The sequence below is a fragment of the Cervus canadensis genome, chromosome 14, assembly GCF_019320065.1.
Source record: "Cervus canadensis isolate Bull #8, Minnesota chromosome 14, ASM1932006v1, whole genome shotgun sequence".
Classification (NCBI taxonomy): domain Eukaryota; kingdom Metazoa; phylum Chordata; class Mammalia; order Artiodactyla; family Cervidae; genus Cervus; species Cervus canadensis.
In genome coordinates this window covers 26,970,894-26,987,584 of record NC_057399.1, presented here as the reverse complement: position 1 = coordinate 26,987,584, position 16,691 = coordinate 26,970,894, and the positions used below count along the sequence as shown (strand labels likewise).

Sequence of the window (16,691 nt, the reverse complement as noted above, 5' to 3'; positions counted from 1 at the left end):
TTTCCTCCTCTTCTTTTTCTTCTGTTTCTCCTCCTTTCCCCTCTCCTTCTCCTCTTTTATTTTCTCCTATTCCTCCTTTTTCTTCTTTCTTTGCTATGGAAAATTTCAAATATACTCCTAATTTGTGGGAAATAGAACCACCCCACCCCATACTCATTGCCCAGCTACGCATGTTCAAACTCATCTCATCTACACCCCTAACCATTTCTCTTCTCCGTTACCAGTGTGTTGTTTTCACTTAAATCCCAGCCTTCACAGCATCTCCTCCTTAAATATTTCAGTACATGGCCTGGAGCCCAGCAAGGGCTGTTGACTAGAGCATGAACATGTGACCTCCTCATGTAACAGCCACCCAGCATGGTTTCCGAGAGGGCATGTCTGTGAGGAGTGTTCCAGGAGGCCCATGTGGCTCAGGCGTCTTACCATCTAGCCTGGATGTCCCAGAATATCACCTCTGCTGAATTCTCTTGGTCAAACAAGTTCCCGTGGGTACTTTCGGATCAAGGGGAGGTGAATTGGGAATTGGACTCCACCTCTTTTCCTTTTTGAAACAATTTTGTGATTCTTAAAACCTGGTAAAATATACATATTTAAAATGTTGCAGTGTTAGCCATTTAAAACTGTACAGTTCAGTGGCATTAAGTACCTTGTACAAGTACAGTAGGAGGTACAGTACAGTACAGTGCTGTGCAATCAGCAGTACTCTCCATTTCCAGAACTTTCTCATCATTCCCAATGGAAAGTCTGTATCCATTCAACCAGGTCTCCAATTCTTCCAGGGTAGTTACGGTTCTGCTTTCTGTCTCTCTGAATTTGCCGACTCTAGGTACCCCATGTAAGTGCAATCACACATGTCCTTTTGTATCTGGTTTGTTTCGCTTAGCATAGTGTTTTCAAGGTTCGTTCATGCTGTAGTATATGTCAGTACTTCCTTTTTAAGGTTGGATAATATTTCATTGTATATATTAGCCTTCACCACTTGACGTGAGGAACAGCCAGTGAAGTACAGAGGGAAGGACTTGATGGAAGCCGTCTTTGAGGACTGTTGTCTCTAGGTAACTTCTCTAGAGCCATGATCTTCATTACTGGGGAGTCATAAAGTGTGAATTTAACTTGCTGAACCTTATGAAGCTAAGAGTAGAGATTTCCCTGATGGTCCAGCGGTTAAGACTCCAAACTTCCAATGCAGGGGTGTAGGGTTGATCCCTGGTTGGGGAACTAAGATCCCACCTGCCATGCAGCCAAGAAGTTTTTAAAATAAAATAAAATTGGATCTTAAAAACATTTTTTTTTTTTAAAGAAGAAGCTAAGATCACAATGTTCTTGTTTCAGTGGGAAAATGTAACCTGGAAAAAGGGCTAGGGGCAGGGAAAGAACGACACACAGATGAAAGGAAAGCATAACAGAGAAGGAAAGTGATGTCTCAAGAGTCATAGCTCTGCAATTTTGTTTAAAAGTTTCTGCTGCCTTTCTTATCTTCAAATCCAAATTTACCTCTGCCACCTTACTCCTGTGGGGTAGAGCAGAACATGATCCTGACTCTTTCACTTTGTTCAAAGAGCAAATCTCAGGGTGTCACATTATCCTCTGATTATTTTGTCTTGAGACTCTCATCAGGATGTTTTCCTCTTAGTCCTCTGCTGCATTGCTGATGGAAACATGTGAATTCAAGGTGACAGCTTCCTCCATTGTATCAGGGAACTGTGGAGCCATACGCATGATGAGTTCACCCCCTTCTCTGCTGATTGCTTAGGTCATGAGAAGAGTCACTTTCCTGAGAAATGAGGGGCATAGTGCTGAAAAGGAGCCCTGGGACTCAGGGGATCCGTAAGAGAACAGGGCGGCGGGGAGGACCCCAGGAAAGGCAGAATTTCCTCTCACGAGCTGGGAGCCTTGAAAGTACCCTGAGATTTGTATTTGTGTGTTGTTCTGTTTGCGACTCCATGGACTGCAGCATGCCAGGCTTCCCTGCCCCTCACCATCTCCTGGAGTCTGCTCAAGTTCATGTTCATTGCATTGGTAATGCTGTCCAGCCATCTCGTCCTCTGACACCCTCTTCTCCTTCTGCGCTCAATCTTTCCCAGAATCAGGGACTTTTCCATTGAGTTGTCTGTTCGCATCAGATGACCAAACTACTGTATTTGCCTGTGTGTGTGTGTGTGTGTGTGTGTATAATTTATCCTTTGGCCATGGCACACAACATGAGAGATCTTAGTTTCCCAACCAGGGATTGAACCCCGGCCCCCTGCGTGGGCAGTGCAGAGTCTTAACCACTGGACTGTCAGGAAGTCCTGAGATTTGTATATCTTTATCAGGAATTTGCAAGTCTCAGTTTGTAATTGTTTTTTGCTCATCTCAAGACTGTTCCAAACTAATGAAAAGTTGTGTCTTTCACTAGTTGGGAGAGGAAGAAGGCTTTCACTCCTGTTGAAAAAGGAATTCAAAATAAATGTTGTTACATTTTAGATATTTTATGAAAAGAGAATCTGGGACAACCGTAACATGAACAAATCTGACACTTCAACATCTCTGAGAGGAACGAGAGGAAAGAGAGACAGCTGTTTCTGTTCACAGCAACGAGCCTGTGTTTGGCTTGTTGGCAGGGAGCGCCAGTCTGGACGTTGGTAATATATCTGCCAGGCTTCTGGAAGAAGTTGAAAAGATGTCAAGGGAGTGAAGCCCGGGAGCAGGTTCTCTTGGGATCTGAGTTGATTAAAGGCGCCCTGCAAACCAAGTCAGTGCATGTGCGCCTGAACAGGGTTAAGCCCAGAGGCTGGGCTTTGTGAGTCACTGTGATTTATCATGTTTTGTTGGTTGCCATGGTGCTGAACAGTCTATCAGAAGAGTCATTTTACTAAACTAGTTCAGAAAGATTTTAGTTTGGCGTCTTCCTTTTTTTCCTCCCCTGGTGTCATTGTGTTGTGTTTAGATAACTTGGCCCTACAAGGGCCCCTTGAGTCTACATCTGTGTATTAAAATGCTTCTCCAAACTGAATTAAAATTGTAAGTGTTAAGAGTCAGGTAAGTGTTTTTGTTCATTGTCATAGGTCCTATGACATTTGTCCTATTAACCGGTGACTGATCAGTGGTTTGGAGCTGGGACTTCTTGTCTCTGAGAACATAAAAGAATGTCAGTCACATTCCCAGCCAGATCACATAATGTTCTTGTTTCAATGGGAAAACGTAACCTGGATTCTATGCACTGGGTACTTAGTTCTTCCACCCACTCACTCACCACCCCGACTCGTTCCTATGAAATGATGGGAAAGGAGTCCCAGCCCTTCCCATCTTTGTTCCCCGGGAAGTGGTGGGTTCCCACCAGGAGCAATAGCAGTAGCCATTTTCATGCAAGCAGTGATAGTCAACCTGGTGACTGCCTTTCAGGGCCTGTCTGTGTATGTTCCACAATATTGATAAGGATATATGATACCTCCGAATAGTCTTTATCATAAGAATCAATTTTTCTTTCAATTATTCATTGATTGATTTGTTCATTCTTTCAGTAATATTTAAGATGACCTATGTTTTTGTACCCCACTGGAGAAGGTATTCTGATTTTAATTTATTTTCAACAGCATCATCTGAGGAAAAATAAGGCATCATGACTAAATGGGTACCAGTGATGTTTTCTTGGGAAATTGAAAGATGAAAGAAAGTGTGAAAAAGAAAAGGATTCTGAGGCAGTAGTAGTATTTTTTGAGTTAAACCTTTTTGAGGAGTTTCTAATGGAAATAATTTGGCGTGCTTTTGATATTTAAATTGAAAAATACACACACAAATTCACTAATCTCATTCATGATAAATTCTGTTGTTTTGGCTTTCCTCATCGCTGTTGTAAGATTCAGTTTTCTCAGGACCACTGAGTAGATTGATGCTTGCCCTTTATGACCTAATCGCCTCCCAAAGACCCCCCACCTCCTAATACCATCACTTTGGGGCTAGGATTTCAATTTATGAGTTTGGGGGAACACAAACATTCAAACCATAGCAGTGGGTTTTATTTCATTTAAGAGGGTGCTACAATTTGTTCCTCTACTCTTCTATTCTTGGACATTTGAGTTGTTTTCCAGTTTTTGGTTATTATGAACCAATTGCTATGAACTTTCTTGTACATGTCTTTTTGTGGGCATATACGTTAATGTATGTACCTAAATGGGAATTGCTCAAACATAGGTTGATAGATACTTAACTTCATTAGAAACTGCCTCTAGTTTCCCATAGTGGTTGTACCATTTTCTAATTGCTTCTTAGATTCTCAGCCAATTCTATCTTTAGCCTCACTTGTACATCCAGAGGTATCTGCTGCCACCCATTTTTGAACATGTGGTGACTGAGGAATTCTTCTGTTTTGGCTTTCGTCATTGTTGCTGTAGGATTCCGTTTTCTTAGGACCCCTGAGTCAATTCATGCTTGCACACTGGCTTTTTAACTTCTAAAATTTTTCCTTTCAGTCCTTATGAATTTCTGCATTAAAGATATTTCCTTTATTATCAATTTCATGGGTTTTCAGGACTTAGTAGAACTAAATCCTTATGTTCAATTCACTATTTTAAACCTATTCATTTTAAGCTATTCTGCCTTCACACAATTAGTGAAACTATTTATGTAAAGATTCACAGTTGATTTTCAGGTGAATCTGAGTTTAGAGCACTAGGGAACTAAGAAGCCAAATAAACCTCCTTAAGCAGCAGGGAAAGGTGAGTCTATTTAGAGACAGAAACATTGTATCAAAGAGGATTCAACAGTACCAAGCTGTGATAGCCATAATTATTTAATGATGTTATGAGAGAAAAGTTATAACAAACCTAGACAGTGTATTGAAAAGAAGAAGCATCATTTTGCCCACAAAGGTCCGTATGGTCAGAGCTGTGGTTTTTCTGGTAGTCATGTACAGATGTGAGAGTTGGACCATAAAGAAAGCTGAGTGATGAATTGATGCTTTAGAGTTGTGGTGTTGGAGAAGACTCTTGAGAGTCCCTTGGACAGCAAGATCAACCCACTCAATTCTAAAGATTTCTACCCTGAATATTCACTGGAAGGACTGATGCTGAAGCTGAAGCTCCAATACTTTGGCCACCTGATGCAAAGAGTTGACTCACTGGAAAAGACCCCGATGCTGGGAGCGATTGAGGGCAGGAGGAGAAGCGGATGACAGAGGATGAGATGGTTGAATGGCATCACTGACTCAATGGACATGAGTTTGAACAAACTCTGGGAGGTGGTGAAGGACAGGGAAGCCTGGTGTGCTGGAATCCATGGGGTTGCAAAGAGTTGGACACAACTGAATGACTGAACAACAACGTGATGGAAATTATGAAGAACTTTCAGCAGGTTGGAATAAGCAAATTGCAGGTGATGTTTCTTATTGGATGGCTTCCCCAGACTGATTCTTTTATTGGGTCACTTAATTGAGACCTGGAATGGACTGGGGACACATTTGCAAGAGATCAGTGTTAAGGGCAATTCCAAATACTCAGTTGAAAAACATACCTCCGAGGACTTCCCTGGGGGGTCCAGTGGTTAAGACTCCACACTTATATTACAGGGGGACAGGTTCCATCCCTGGAGGGGAAATTTAAGATCCCACATACTGTGTGGGGTGGCCAAAAAATAGAAAAGAAAAGAAAAGACAAACATACCTTTTGTGGCAAGCTACCTGGTGTATAAGTATCAGAAAATACATGTGATTCAAGTTAGTAACAATGAAACTGAAACCATAAAAGGCTTAACTCATGTTGCCAGTCCTTGTGAAAAGACCACGGCTTTGGATCTTGGATTTTGCATTTACCTCTTGTAAGCCACAGGATGCAATGAGGCAAACTCTCTACTTCTTGTGTCCCTCAGTCTTTCATGGCTAAAGTATAAATTCTAGAAAGACTTTTCTCCATAAACTTTGGGCTTTTCTGTTTCTTGTTGGTAAATCCCAACCTCCCAGGTGGCATTAGTGGTAAAGAACCCACCTGCCAATGCAGGAGTTGAAGGAGACGCGAGTTTGGTCCCTGAGTTGGGAAGAACGCCTGGAGGAAGGCATGGCAACCCACTCCAGTGTTCCTGCCTGGAGAATTTGCATGAACAGAAGCCTGAGAGTAGCCTGATGGGCTACAGTCCATAGGGTCGCACAGAGTCGGACATGACTGAAGTGACTTAGCATGCATGTACACACGTGTGTTGGTAAATCACAGTGAGGAATTGGCTTCAGGAGAATTCAGGGACTGTACCCCATGGGGTTCACTTCATTGAGTGAATAACATTCAGTTTGAAGTGAGAACAATAGGAGATAGGCTTAAAGAGCAGGGAAAAAATTAGGTTAAATATATGGAAAAATTTTATAGAGATGGTCTTGATAAAATGCTATAATGATAAAATTATAACCTGACGAGCAGTTCATTAAGGGCCAGTTCACAAAGATATGTGCAGGGTGTAGTCCTGACAGGGGAAGGGTAGTCAGAGTCTAGAAGTTGGGATCATGTACTGAGGAGCCGTTGAGAAGACCTGTGGCTTTTCATGAGGGACACAGCCAGCCTGAGCCTGCAGAGAAGGAACCAGGAGAATAACTACCCCAACCTCATCCTCCTCTCTCCCTTGGGTCTTCTTCCAGGGCTCCCATTGACTGAACCAAACCAGACACCAGAGGGCAGAGGAGCCCCATTGATACAGTCTGCAGATCAGTCTCCCTGGGAGGAGGGGAGAAGTATGGGGAGCAGAGAGAGGATCTGGAGGGGCCAGTAGGAGACACCTCACACACATGTGTCAATGGTCAGCGTGGTGGAGTAAGTTCCTAAAGCAGTCTTCAGAGAGAATTTATGGAAGAGTTTTGGAAATAATATACCTACAGATTATTACAGGTGGACTGTAGTAACTGAGTATCCTTTCCAGCTGCCATAAATTCGTGGGGGCATTTATGCATCATAAGTGTAAGAACAAGTTGCTGCTACTGGAAATTAGTGAAACACATTTTATGAAATTCATTTTATAATAAAAAGTCTTCCCCACAAAGGCACAACGCCTATTGTTAGCAATAGTAAAACTGGTTGCCTAGTATTTTGCAGCATATAAAAGATTTTCATGTACATCATTTTGTGTTATTCTCTCATGAATCTTGGGAAGTACCTGGGATGATAGATCTTTTTTTTTTTTTTTTGTTATATATATATTTTTAATTGTGAAAGCATGGTAACACATTTACAGGAGACTTGGAAAATATAGAAGAAGGCTACATATAGTTCCACTATATATTACAATTGTTGTTTAAGTAGATAAATTAAGATTTTTAGCTGTAGTTTCAATATCAAACTCTCAAAAGTTAGTAGAATGAATATAGAGATAAGTAGAAGGATGTAGTAGACTTGAAACAGCACTATGAACCAATTCAACATAATTAAGATTTATACAATTCTCACACAACAGTAGGATGCAAATTCTATTCAAGTTTCCATAGACTAGGAGACACTGGAACCTTTCCAGGGACATAAAACCTGCAACTTATTTTCTTCTAATTTCTTTAAAAGACATATAACTATTTAAGGGAAAAATTACAACAGAGAATGATGAAGTTTAAAATGAATGTACATGTAACATAAATGACAACAATAACACAAAGTTTGAGTGTGGGAGTATAAATAGAAGTATGTTATTTTTTCATTTGATGTGAAATAATATGACATTAACCCTCTGTAGATCATGAAAATTTAGGGATAAATATTTTAATCCTTACAGAGTCACAAAAAATAATGCAGAGATATAGTTTCTTAGCCAATTAGAATTTTAAAATGGAATACTAAAAATATTCTAATTATTTAAATGAAGGCAGAAAAATAAGAGCAAGGAATAAAAAACAAAGAGTACAAATAAAATTCATAGTAGTAGATATAAATGCAACTGTATCAATAACTACATTACATATCAATAACCAACATTCCAATGAAAAGAGGTTGTAAGACAGATAAAAAGATAAAACTCAATCATACACTCTCTATGAGAGACACATTTTAGATATAAAGATTAGATAAGCTGAACTTTTAAACTTTATTCTCTTTTATTACCTTCTCCTATTTGGATGGATGAAGATAAACCATTAAAACATTAACTATAAGAATCAGTTCAATTCAGTTGCTCAGTCATGTTTGACTCTTCCCAACCCCATGGACTGCAGCACGCCAGGCCTCCCTGTCCATCACCAACTCCCTGAATTTACCCAAACTCATGTCCATTGCGTCAGTGATGCCACCCAGCCATCTCATCCTCTGTCGCCCTCTTCTCCTCCTGCCTTCAATCTTTCCCAGCATCAGGGGCTTCTTCAGTGAGTCAGTTCCTCGAATCAGTTGGCCAAAGTATTGGAGCTTCATCTTCAGCGTCAGTCCTTCCAATGAATATTCAGGACTGATTTCCTTTAGGATTGACTGGTATGATCTCCTTGCTGCCCAAGGGACTCTCAAGAGTCTTCTCCAACACCACAGTTCAGAAGCATCAATTCTTCAGTGCTCAAATTTCTTTATAGTCCAACTCTCACATCCATACATGACACCTGGAAAAACCATAGCTTTGACTAGATGGACCTTTGTTAGCAAAATAATGTCTCTGCTTTTTACTATGCTGTCTAGGTTGATTATAGCTTTTCTTCCAAGAAGCAAGTGTGTCTTAATTTCATGGCTGCAGTCACCCTCTGCGGTGATTTTGGAGAACAAGAAAATAAAGTCTGTCACTGTTTTCATTGTTTCTCCATCTATTTGCCATGAAGTGATGGCACTGGATGCCATGATCTTAGTTTTTCGAATGTTGAGCTTTAAGCCAACTGTTCTGCTTTCCTCTTTCACTTTCATCAAGAGGCTCTTTATTTCCTCTTCAGTTTCTGCCATAGCGATGGTGTCATCTGCAAATCTGAGGTTACTGATATAAGAATAGTATTAGCCTAAAGGGATTTCAAGTCAAGGAATATCAGAGATAGAGAGGAACAAGTCATAATAAGAAAGTGAAAAGTGAAAGTGAAGTCGCTCAGTTGTGTCCTACTCTTTGCGACCCCATGGATTGTAGCCCACCAGGCTCCTCCGTGCATGGGATTCTCCAGGCAAGAGTACTGGAGTGGGGTGCCATTTCCTTCTCCAGGGATCTTTTTTTTTTAAAAAAACTTATTTTATTGAAGTATAGTTGATTTACTGTGTTGTATTAATTTCTGGTATAGAGCAAAATGGTTTAATTATACATATAAGTACATTATTTTTCATATTCTTTTCCATTATGGTTTATCATAGGATATTGAATATAGTTCCCTGTGTTATACAGTAGGACCTTATTGTTTATTTATTCTATATATAATGGTTTGCATCTGCTAATCCCAAACTCCCATTCCATCTCTCCTTTACCCTCTCTCCTGCTTGGCAACCACAAGTCTGTTCTTTAATTCTGTGAGTCTGTTTCTGTTTCATAGGTAAATTCATTTTTGTCATATTTTAGATTCCATGTATAAGTACTATCATGATATTTGTCTCTCTCACACTTACTTCACTTAGCATGATAATCTCTAGGTCCATCTATGTTATTGCAGATGACATTATTTTTTTCTTTTTTTTGTGACTGAGTAGTATTCCATTGTATATATCTACCTCATTGTCTTTATCCATCATCTGTAGATGGGCATTTAGGTTGTTTCCACATCTTGCATATTGTACCTAGTGCTGCTATTAACATAGAGATGCATGTATTTTTTCAAATTATAATTCTGTCCAGAATATGCCCCAAGTGGGATTGCTGGATCATCTGGTAACTCTATTTTTTGAAAAACCTCCCTGCCGTTTTCCATAGTGGCTGCACCAATTTACATTCCCACCAACACTGTAGGAGGATTCCCTTTTCTCCACAGCCTTTCCAGGATTTGTGGTTTGTAGACTTTTTGATAATGGTTGTTCTGACTGGTGTGAGATGGTACTTCATTGTAATATTGATTTGCATTTCTCTAATAATCAGTGATGTTAAGCATATTTTCATGGGCATGTTGGCCATCTGTATGTCTTATTTGGAAAAATGTCAGTTTAGATCTTCTGCCTGCTTTTCAATAGGGTTTTTTGTTGTTGTTGAGTTGTCTGAGCTACTAATTTATTTTGAAAATTAAGCACTTGTCGGTTGTATCATTTGTATATATTTCCTCCCAGTAGGACAATAGACCTTTCTAACAGATGAGAAAAGCAAGTCTTACAGAGTTAGAGATTGTCTAAGATACCACGGCAAGCAAGGAGAAAACCTGAATTTGAACCAAGGGTCCTGATTGAAAATTCAGGTGCCTTCCACTGAGAGAAATCCAGATCACATGCAATGATTTTTTAAAGGCAAGAATTGTTGACAATAGAAGAAAATTCCAGTATAAGAAATTCTGCTTTCAAGGTATAGCTGAGTGGGCTTTTGACTATGATGTTCTTTACTAGCAGCTGATTTTTTACTGTCTTCTCTTTGAGAGGACACCACCTGGTGATAGATGGGGTGGATATTTGAGTCTTGGAAGTTATACCATTATAACTAGGTAAAAGCCAGATGGGTCCATTTAAATCCTGAGTCCCGTATAACTCCAATATTTCATACAGTTGAGCCTGATTTAATCTCTGAAAGACTTATGCTTGGTGTCCTAACAGCCACCATGTCTGATATATGCTACAGTGATCTACACTAGAGTGATTAGGTGACCATTTGGCCAATGTTTGGCCAGAGTTATAATAATAGTCATAAAAAATCCATATCAGGAATAAATTTGGGAAAGAGTACATGGCAATTTTGTACACAGCCTGTGTGCCTTGGGGCAGGTCTTTATTCTGGGGTTTGCAGATGGCCATTCTGGTGATGTGACTTTGACTTCTCAATAGCAGCCCCTCCACTGTAGAAGGGAAGCCAACCCATTAGGCAGTGAATCCCTGGGGCCGTCTCTCATCTTTGTTGTTCTGACGTTATATGATCTCACCCTGCTGTCTTGACAGCTGGACTTAGAATTTTCTTCCTTATTTAAAAAATACATATTAAGTATCATTTATATAAACTGCAGATCATAAGTATTCAATTAGCCAAGTTTTGACAGTTGGATATACCCATGTAGCCAATATCCAAAACAAGAGAGAAAACATTTTTATCACTCCAGAAAGTTCCCTTATATCTTCTTAATCAGTCTCCTCACATCACACCTCCTTTGGGAGGGCAACTGCTCTTCTGATTTCTCTCACCATGATTGTTTGTCTGTTCTTGAACTTCATATAAGTGGAATCATACCGTATCTGGCCTGTTTTATTCAATGTAATGTCTTTGAACTACATGTTGCTTTTGTGTATCAGCAGTTTGTTCCTTTTTATTGCTGGAGGTAGTCCATCATTTGAAAATACCACAATTTGTTTATATATTCTTCTGTTGTTGGTTATTTGAGCTCTTTTCATCTTTTCATTTTTGGCCCAGTTTGAATAATTCTAATGTAAACATCTTTTTCTAAGTCCTTTTGTAGGCAATTGCATTTATTTCTTTGATCTAGTCCTAGCAGTGAAATTGTAGGTATATATTCAGATTTTTTGCAGTTTTTAAAAAATTTATTTTTTAATTTTAACTGGAGGGTAATTACTTTCCAATGTTGTGAGGATTTTTGCCGTACATCAACATGAATCGGCTGCGGGTATACATGTGTCCCCCATCCTGAACCCTCCTCCCACCTCCCTTCCCACCCTACTCCCCTGGGTTGTCCCAGAGCGCCGACTGTGGGTGTCCTGCTTCATGCGTTGAACTTGCACTGGTTATCATTTTACATATGGTGATGTACATGTTTCAATGTTATTCTCTCAAATCATCCCACCCTCACCTTCTCCCATTGAGTCCAAAAGTCTATTCTTTACATCTGTGTCTCCTTTGTCGCCCTGCATGTAGGATTGTCATTACCATCTTGCTTTGTTGTTCAGTTGCTCGGTCATGTCTGACTCTTTGTGACGCTATGGACTGCAGCATGCCAGACTTTCCTGTCCTTCACCATGTCCTGGAGCTTGCTCAAACTCAAGTCCATTGAGTCAGTGATGCCATCCAACCATCTTGTCCTCTGTCATCCCCTTCTCCTGCCTTCAGTCTTTCCCAGCATCAGGGTCTTTTCTAATGAGTTGGTAAAGTATCCACATCAGGTGGCCAAAGTATTGGAACTTCAGCTTTAGCATCGGTCCTTCCAATGAATATTCAGGATTGATTTCCTGAATCAGATAGCCAAAGTATTGGAACTTCAGCTTTAGCATCGGTCCTTCCAATGAATATTCAGGATTGATTTCCTGAATCAGGTAGCCAAAGTATTGGAGCTTCAGCTTCAGCATAGGTCTTTCCAGTGAATATTCAGGATTGATTTCACATCAGGTAGCCAAAGTATTGGAGCTTCAGTTTCAGCATCAGTCCTTCCAATGAAAATTCAGGACTGATTTCCTTTAGGATTGACTGGTTTGATCTCCTTGCAGTGCAGGGGACACTCAAGAGTCTTCTCCAACACTACAGTTCAAAAGCATCAATTTTTCAGCACTCAGCCTTCTTTATGATCCAACTCTCATATCCATACATGACTACTGGAAAAACCATAGCTTTGACTATATGGACCTTTGTCAGCAAAGTCATGTCTCTGCTTTTTAATATGCTGTCTAGATTGGTCATAGCTTTTCTTCCAAAAACTAAGTGTCTTTTAATTTCATGGTTGCAGTCAGCATTTGCAGTGATTTTGGAGCCCAACAAAATAAAGTCTGTCACTGTTTCCATTGTTTCTGCATCTGTTTGCCATGAAGTGATGGGACTGGATGCCATGATCTTAATTTTTGAATGTTGAATTTTAAGCCAGCTTTTTAAAGCTGGGTCATATGGCATTCCTATTCCCAGCTTTTTAAGGAATCTCCACACTGTTCTCCATAGCAGCTATACCAGTTTGCATTTCCACCAGCAGTGTAAGAGGATTCCTTTTTCTTCACACCCTCTCCAGCATTTACTGTTTGTAGACTTTTAAACTTTTTGACTATGGCCATTCTGACCAGTGCAAGATGATACCTCATTGTGGTTTTGATTTGCATTTTTCTAATGATGAGTGCTGTTGAGCATCTTTTCACATGTTTGTTAGCCATCTGTATGTTTTTTATTTTAGAATAGTTTTAGTTTTACAGAAGCATTTCCCAGGTGATGCTAGTGGTAAAGAATCCACGTGCCAGTGCAGGAGATGCAGGAGATGAGTGTTCGATCCTTGGGTTGGGAAGATCCCCTGGCAGCCCGTTTCAGTATTCTTGCCTGGAAAATTCCATGGAAAGAGGATTCTACTAGGCTACAGTCCATGGGGCCTCAGAGAGTCAAACACGGCTGTGTAAGCACAGTTTTATAGAAATATTGCATAGATAGTACAGAGTGGTCCTGTATACCCCATACCCAGTTTCCTCTATTATTGATATCTTACATTGGTATGGTACATTTGGCACAATTAATGAACCAATATTAAAAGTGAAAAGTGCAAGTGCTAGTCTCTCAATAGTGTCCAACTCTTTGCAACCCTGTGCACTGTGGCCCTCAAGGTTTCTCTGCCCATGGAATTCTCCAGGCAAGAATACTAGAGTGGGTTGCCATTTCCTTTGCTAGGGGATCTTTCCCACCCAGAGATTGAACCCTGGTCTCCTGCATTGCAGGTAGATTCTTTACAGTCTCAGCCACCAGGGAAATCCATTGATATATTATTGTTAACTAAAGTCTATACTCTTCAGAGTTCCTTAGTTTTTGCCCACTGTCCTTTTTCTGTCTATGATTCCATCCCAGGACACCACATTACGTTTAAGTGTCATATCTCCTTGGGATCCTCCTGGCTGTAACAATTTCTCAAACTTTCATGTTTTGATCACCTTGACTGTTTTGCAGAGTACTGGTCAGGTATTTTTTAGAATGTATTTCAGTTGAGTTTGTCTGATGTTTTCTCATGATTCGACTGAAGTTTTTATGAATTTGGGTGAGGAAGATCACAGAGTGAAGTGCCATCTCTATCAGAGGAGGTCAGGAATGTTGGGTATCAATATAACTTATCAGTAATGTTAACCTTGGTCACCTCATTAATTTAGTGTTTGTCAGGTTTCCCCACTGGCAAGTTACTCCCCCTCCTCTTTCCATACAGTTTTCTAAAGTGTTGGTACGATTTGATACTTGGACAAGCAGTGTTTGAGAGTCCACACGCTCCTTATCCTCACCAGCACTTGCTCTTGTCAGTCTTCAATTTTAACCATTCTAGTTGGTGTGAGGTAATCCCACTGTGGTTTTAATTTGCATTCAGTGATGACTAATGGTGTTGAGCACTTCTTTTTTTCAGTGTTACAACTCTATTTATTTAGATGATAGCGGAAAAATCCATCTTCGAGGTCTGAGGGCACTTGGATCCAAAGACAAGAAGAGAAGAGCGCCCCATCGTGTGAGAGAGAGAGAAGAGAGGGAGAAGAGGGCTTTGGCTCCTCTTTTTATGTTTTTTTTGTTCCCCCTGGGCCTGTCCTATGCAAATTGGGCTTAGGCAGGAGCATTGTTTGTTTTACCTGGGGTTCTCACTCCGGTCCTCGGACCTTCCTTTGTTCTATTTTCGCAGGCTTTCCCTTCCAGGTCTTTTAGCCACCACCATTTTGGACTCCTTTTCCCTATTCTATCTACCTAACATTCCCCCCTCAAGAGATGGGAGGCCCAATTCTTTGGGAATAGGGGCGTTGAGGTCTCTCTGGCTACTTCCTGCTTTTTCATCTGCTCCTTGGCTATTCATATATCTTCTTTTGTGACATCTCTGTTCAAGTCTTTTGCCTGATTTTTAAAATTGAGTTATTTGTCTTTTTATTATTGAGTTGGAGAGTTATTTGTATGTTCTAGACATAGCTTCTTTATTCAATATAGGCATGAAATATTTTCTCCCAGTCTGTGGCTTGCCTATTGATTTCTTACTGATGTCTTTGGACGAGCAGGATTTAAGATTCTAATGAAGAGATTTGAGGTCCAGTGTTGGGTAATAGACTCTCACCCATTCTGTATCTGATGCTGCTAATTTTCAGTTATGAAGATTAGTGGTGGGCTAGTGGGTATAAGGATTATAGCTATGTTTTCTTTTCAAGTCATCTAATATTCATTAAAAGAAAATTTCCAAAGGCAAGTTCAAGATTCCCCATAGTAACAATAATTGTGTTGTTGGGTGTGAAGATTCCAGATGTGTTGGGTCTCTTTGAGTAGCAACTGCCAGGACATGGAAGAAACCCATGTAAGAAGACCATGTCCTGTCTTTTGCCAATTATGAATTCTCATTTCCCAAAAAGCTTAGGCATGATCAGGGATGACAGTAAAAAGGGGGGCTCTTGCATGGGAGCACAGTGCAAGTCAAGTTTACAGACAGGGAGGAATCTGACCTGGGAAATGGCAACACAGAGGCCACTTTTAGCATTTTTCCCAAGATTTGGTGACAAGGGCACATAATCCTTTTACCACTTAACAAAAAAGGAGAGAAGCAGAAGCCAGACTTTGTGAAAAACAAGTCTCCTTGTACATCAGTCAAGGAAGAGTCTTTAGTCAGGTTCAGGAAGGGTCTGGATTCTTGGAGTCAGTTGGTGTTTACAGTTCTTAAACTCCTCTTGGAGAGGAAGGAAGAATTCCTCTTAAGAAAAGGGACATCAAAAAAAAAAAAAGAAAAAAAAAGAAAAAGGGACATCATGTGATATTAAATATTGACTCATCAATTGGGTCTGGGAGATACTTTCAAGCTTCTTGAAATACCAGTAGTAAGGAAAGAGCTTTTTCTAGACTTCACATGTTAACTCATTTACCAGCCAGTCCTGACATATTGACCCCCTGAAATGATGCTTGCTTCTAAAACTGATAATCATTAGTTCCGATCTTTCATATTTGCAAAAGACTGAAAATCTTTCAGGTTTTCAGTCTTTTGCAAATATGTTTGAAGAATCAGGTTGAAAAATCCTTTGTAGTTTCTAATTTGTGCTAAGTGGATACTGGCTTCTTGATTGATTTCTGTCAGTTCTTAATCATTTAGCATAGTATTTGTAATATTTAACTTTGGAGCTGAGTGCTTGGAAGATTGTTGCACGCCTTTTCTTTAGTACCAGTGGTGTTTGGAACTGAAAAAAAGACTCACCTTTATTTTATATTTTATACATATAGTATGATTTCTGGCTGATAATGGCTCTGAACTTCTTGATTTTCCTGGGTTCCACTTATGTTCTAGAATTCTCCACTTATCCAATTGCCATGATCCTGTAAAATTTGGAAGAAATAACAGTGGCTCAAGGAGGAAATAGCCATGGCTTAATGTCATGTACAGCTAAAAGTCAGGACTCTATTATTTGCAAAGAGGAAGAAAAATAGGGACTTGAAATTGAGAAGACTTCGGGTCAGTGACATTCCTCAGCACAATTTAAAGCATTCTAAAAAGTTGGGGGGAGGAGTTTGTCCATTAAAAACATGATTCTGACTTTTCTTTGTTTTCTCTAGGAAAAGAATGAGTCTTTTTACTTAGAAAAAATCTGTCTCTGAATGTAGCCGTCATCTTTTCTCTAACTGCCCCTTTTCTTGCTGTTTCAGGTGAATCTCTTTGTACTGCTGTCTGTGGTGTGTGTCCTCCTGAATTTAGCCGGATTTATTCTTGGCTGCCAGGGTGCTCAGTTTGTGTCCAGTGTGCCCAGATGTGATCTGGTAAGCTGTCCTGA

At 40.0% G+C, this 16,691-nt stretch overlaps 1 protein-coding gene across 2 annotated transcripts in view; it reads left to right on the top strand.

Annotated features, from left to right (window-relative positions):
- FAM189A2 (family with sequence similarity 189 member A2) overlaps positions 1 to 16,691 on the top strand; it is a 74,380-nt gene that overhangs the window by 27,234 nt on the left and 30,455 nt on the right. For both annotated transcript variants that reach the window (XM_043487032.1, XM_043487031.1), the window contains exon 3: positions 16,567 to 16,677. In XM_043487032.1, the coding sequence (XP_043342967.1) occupies positions 16,567 to 16,677 (111 nt within the window). The remainder of the gene's footprint in view (positions 1 to 16,566; positions 16,678 to 16,691) is intronic.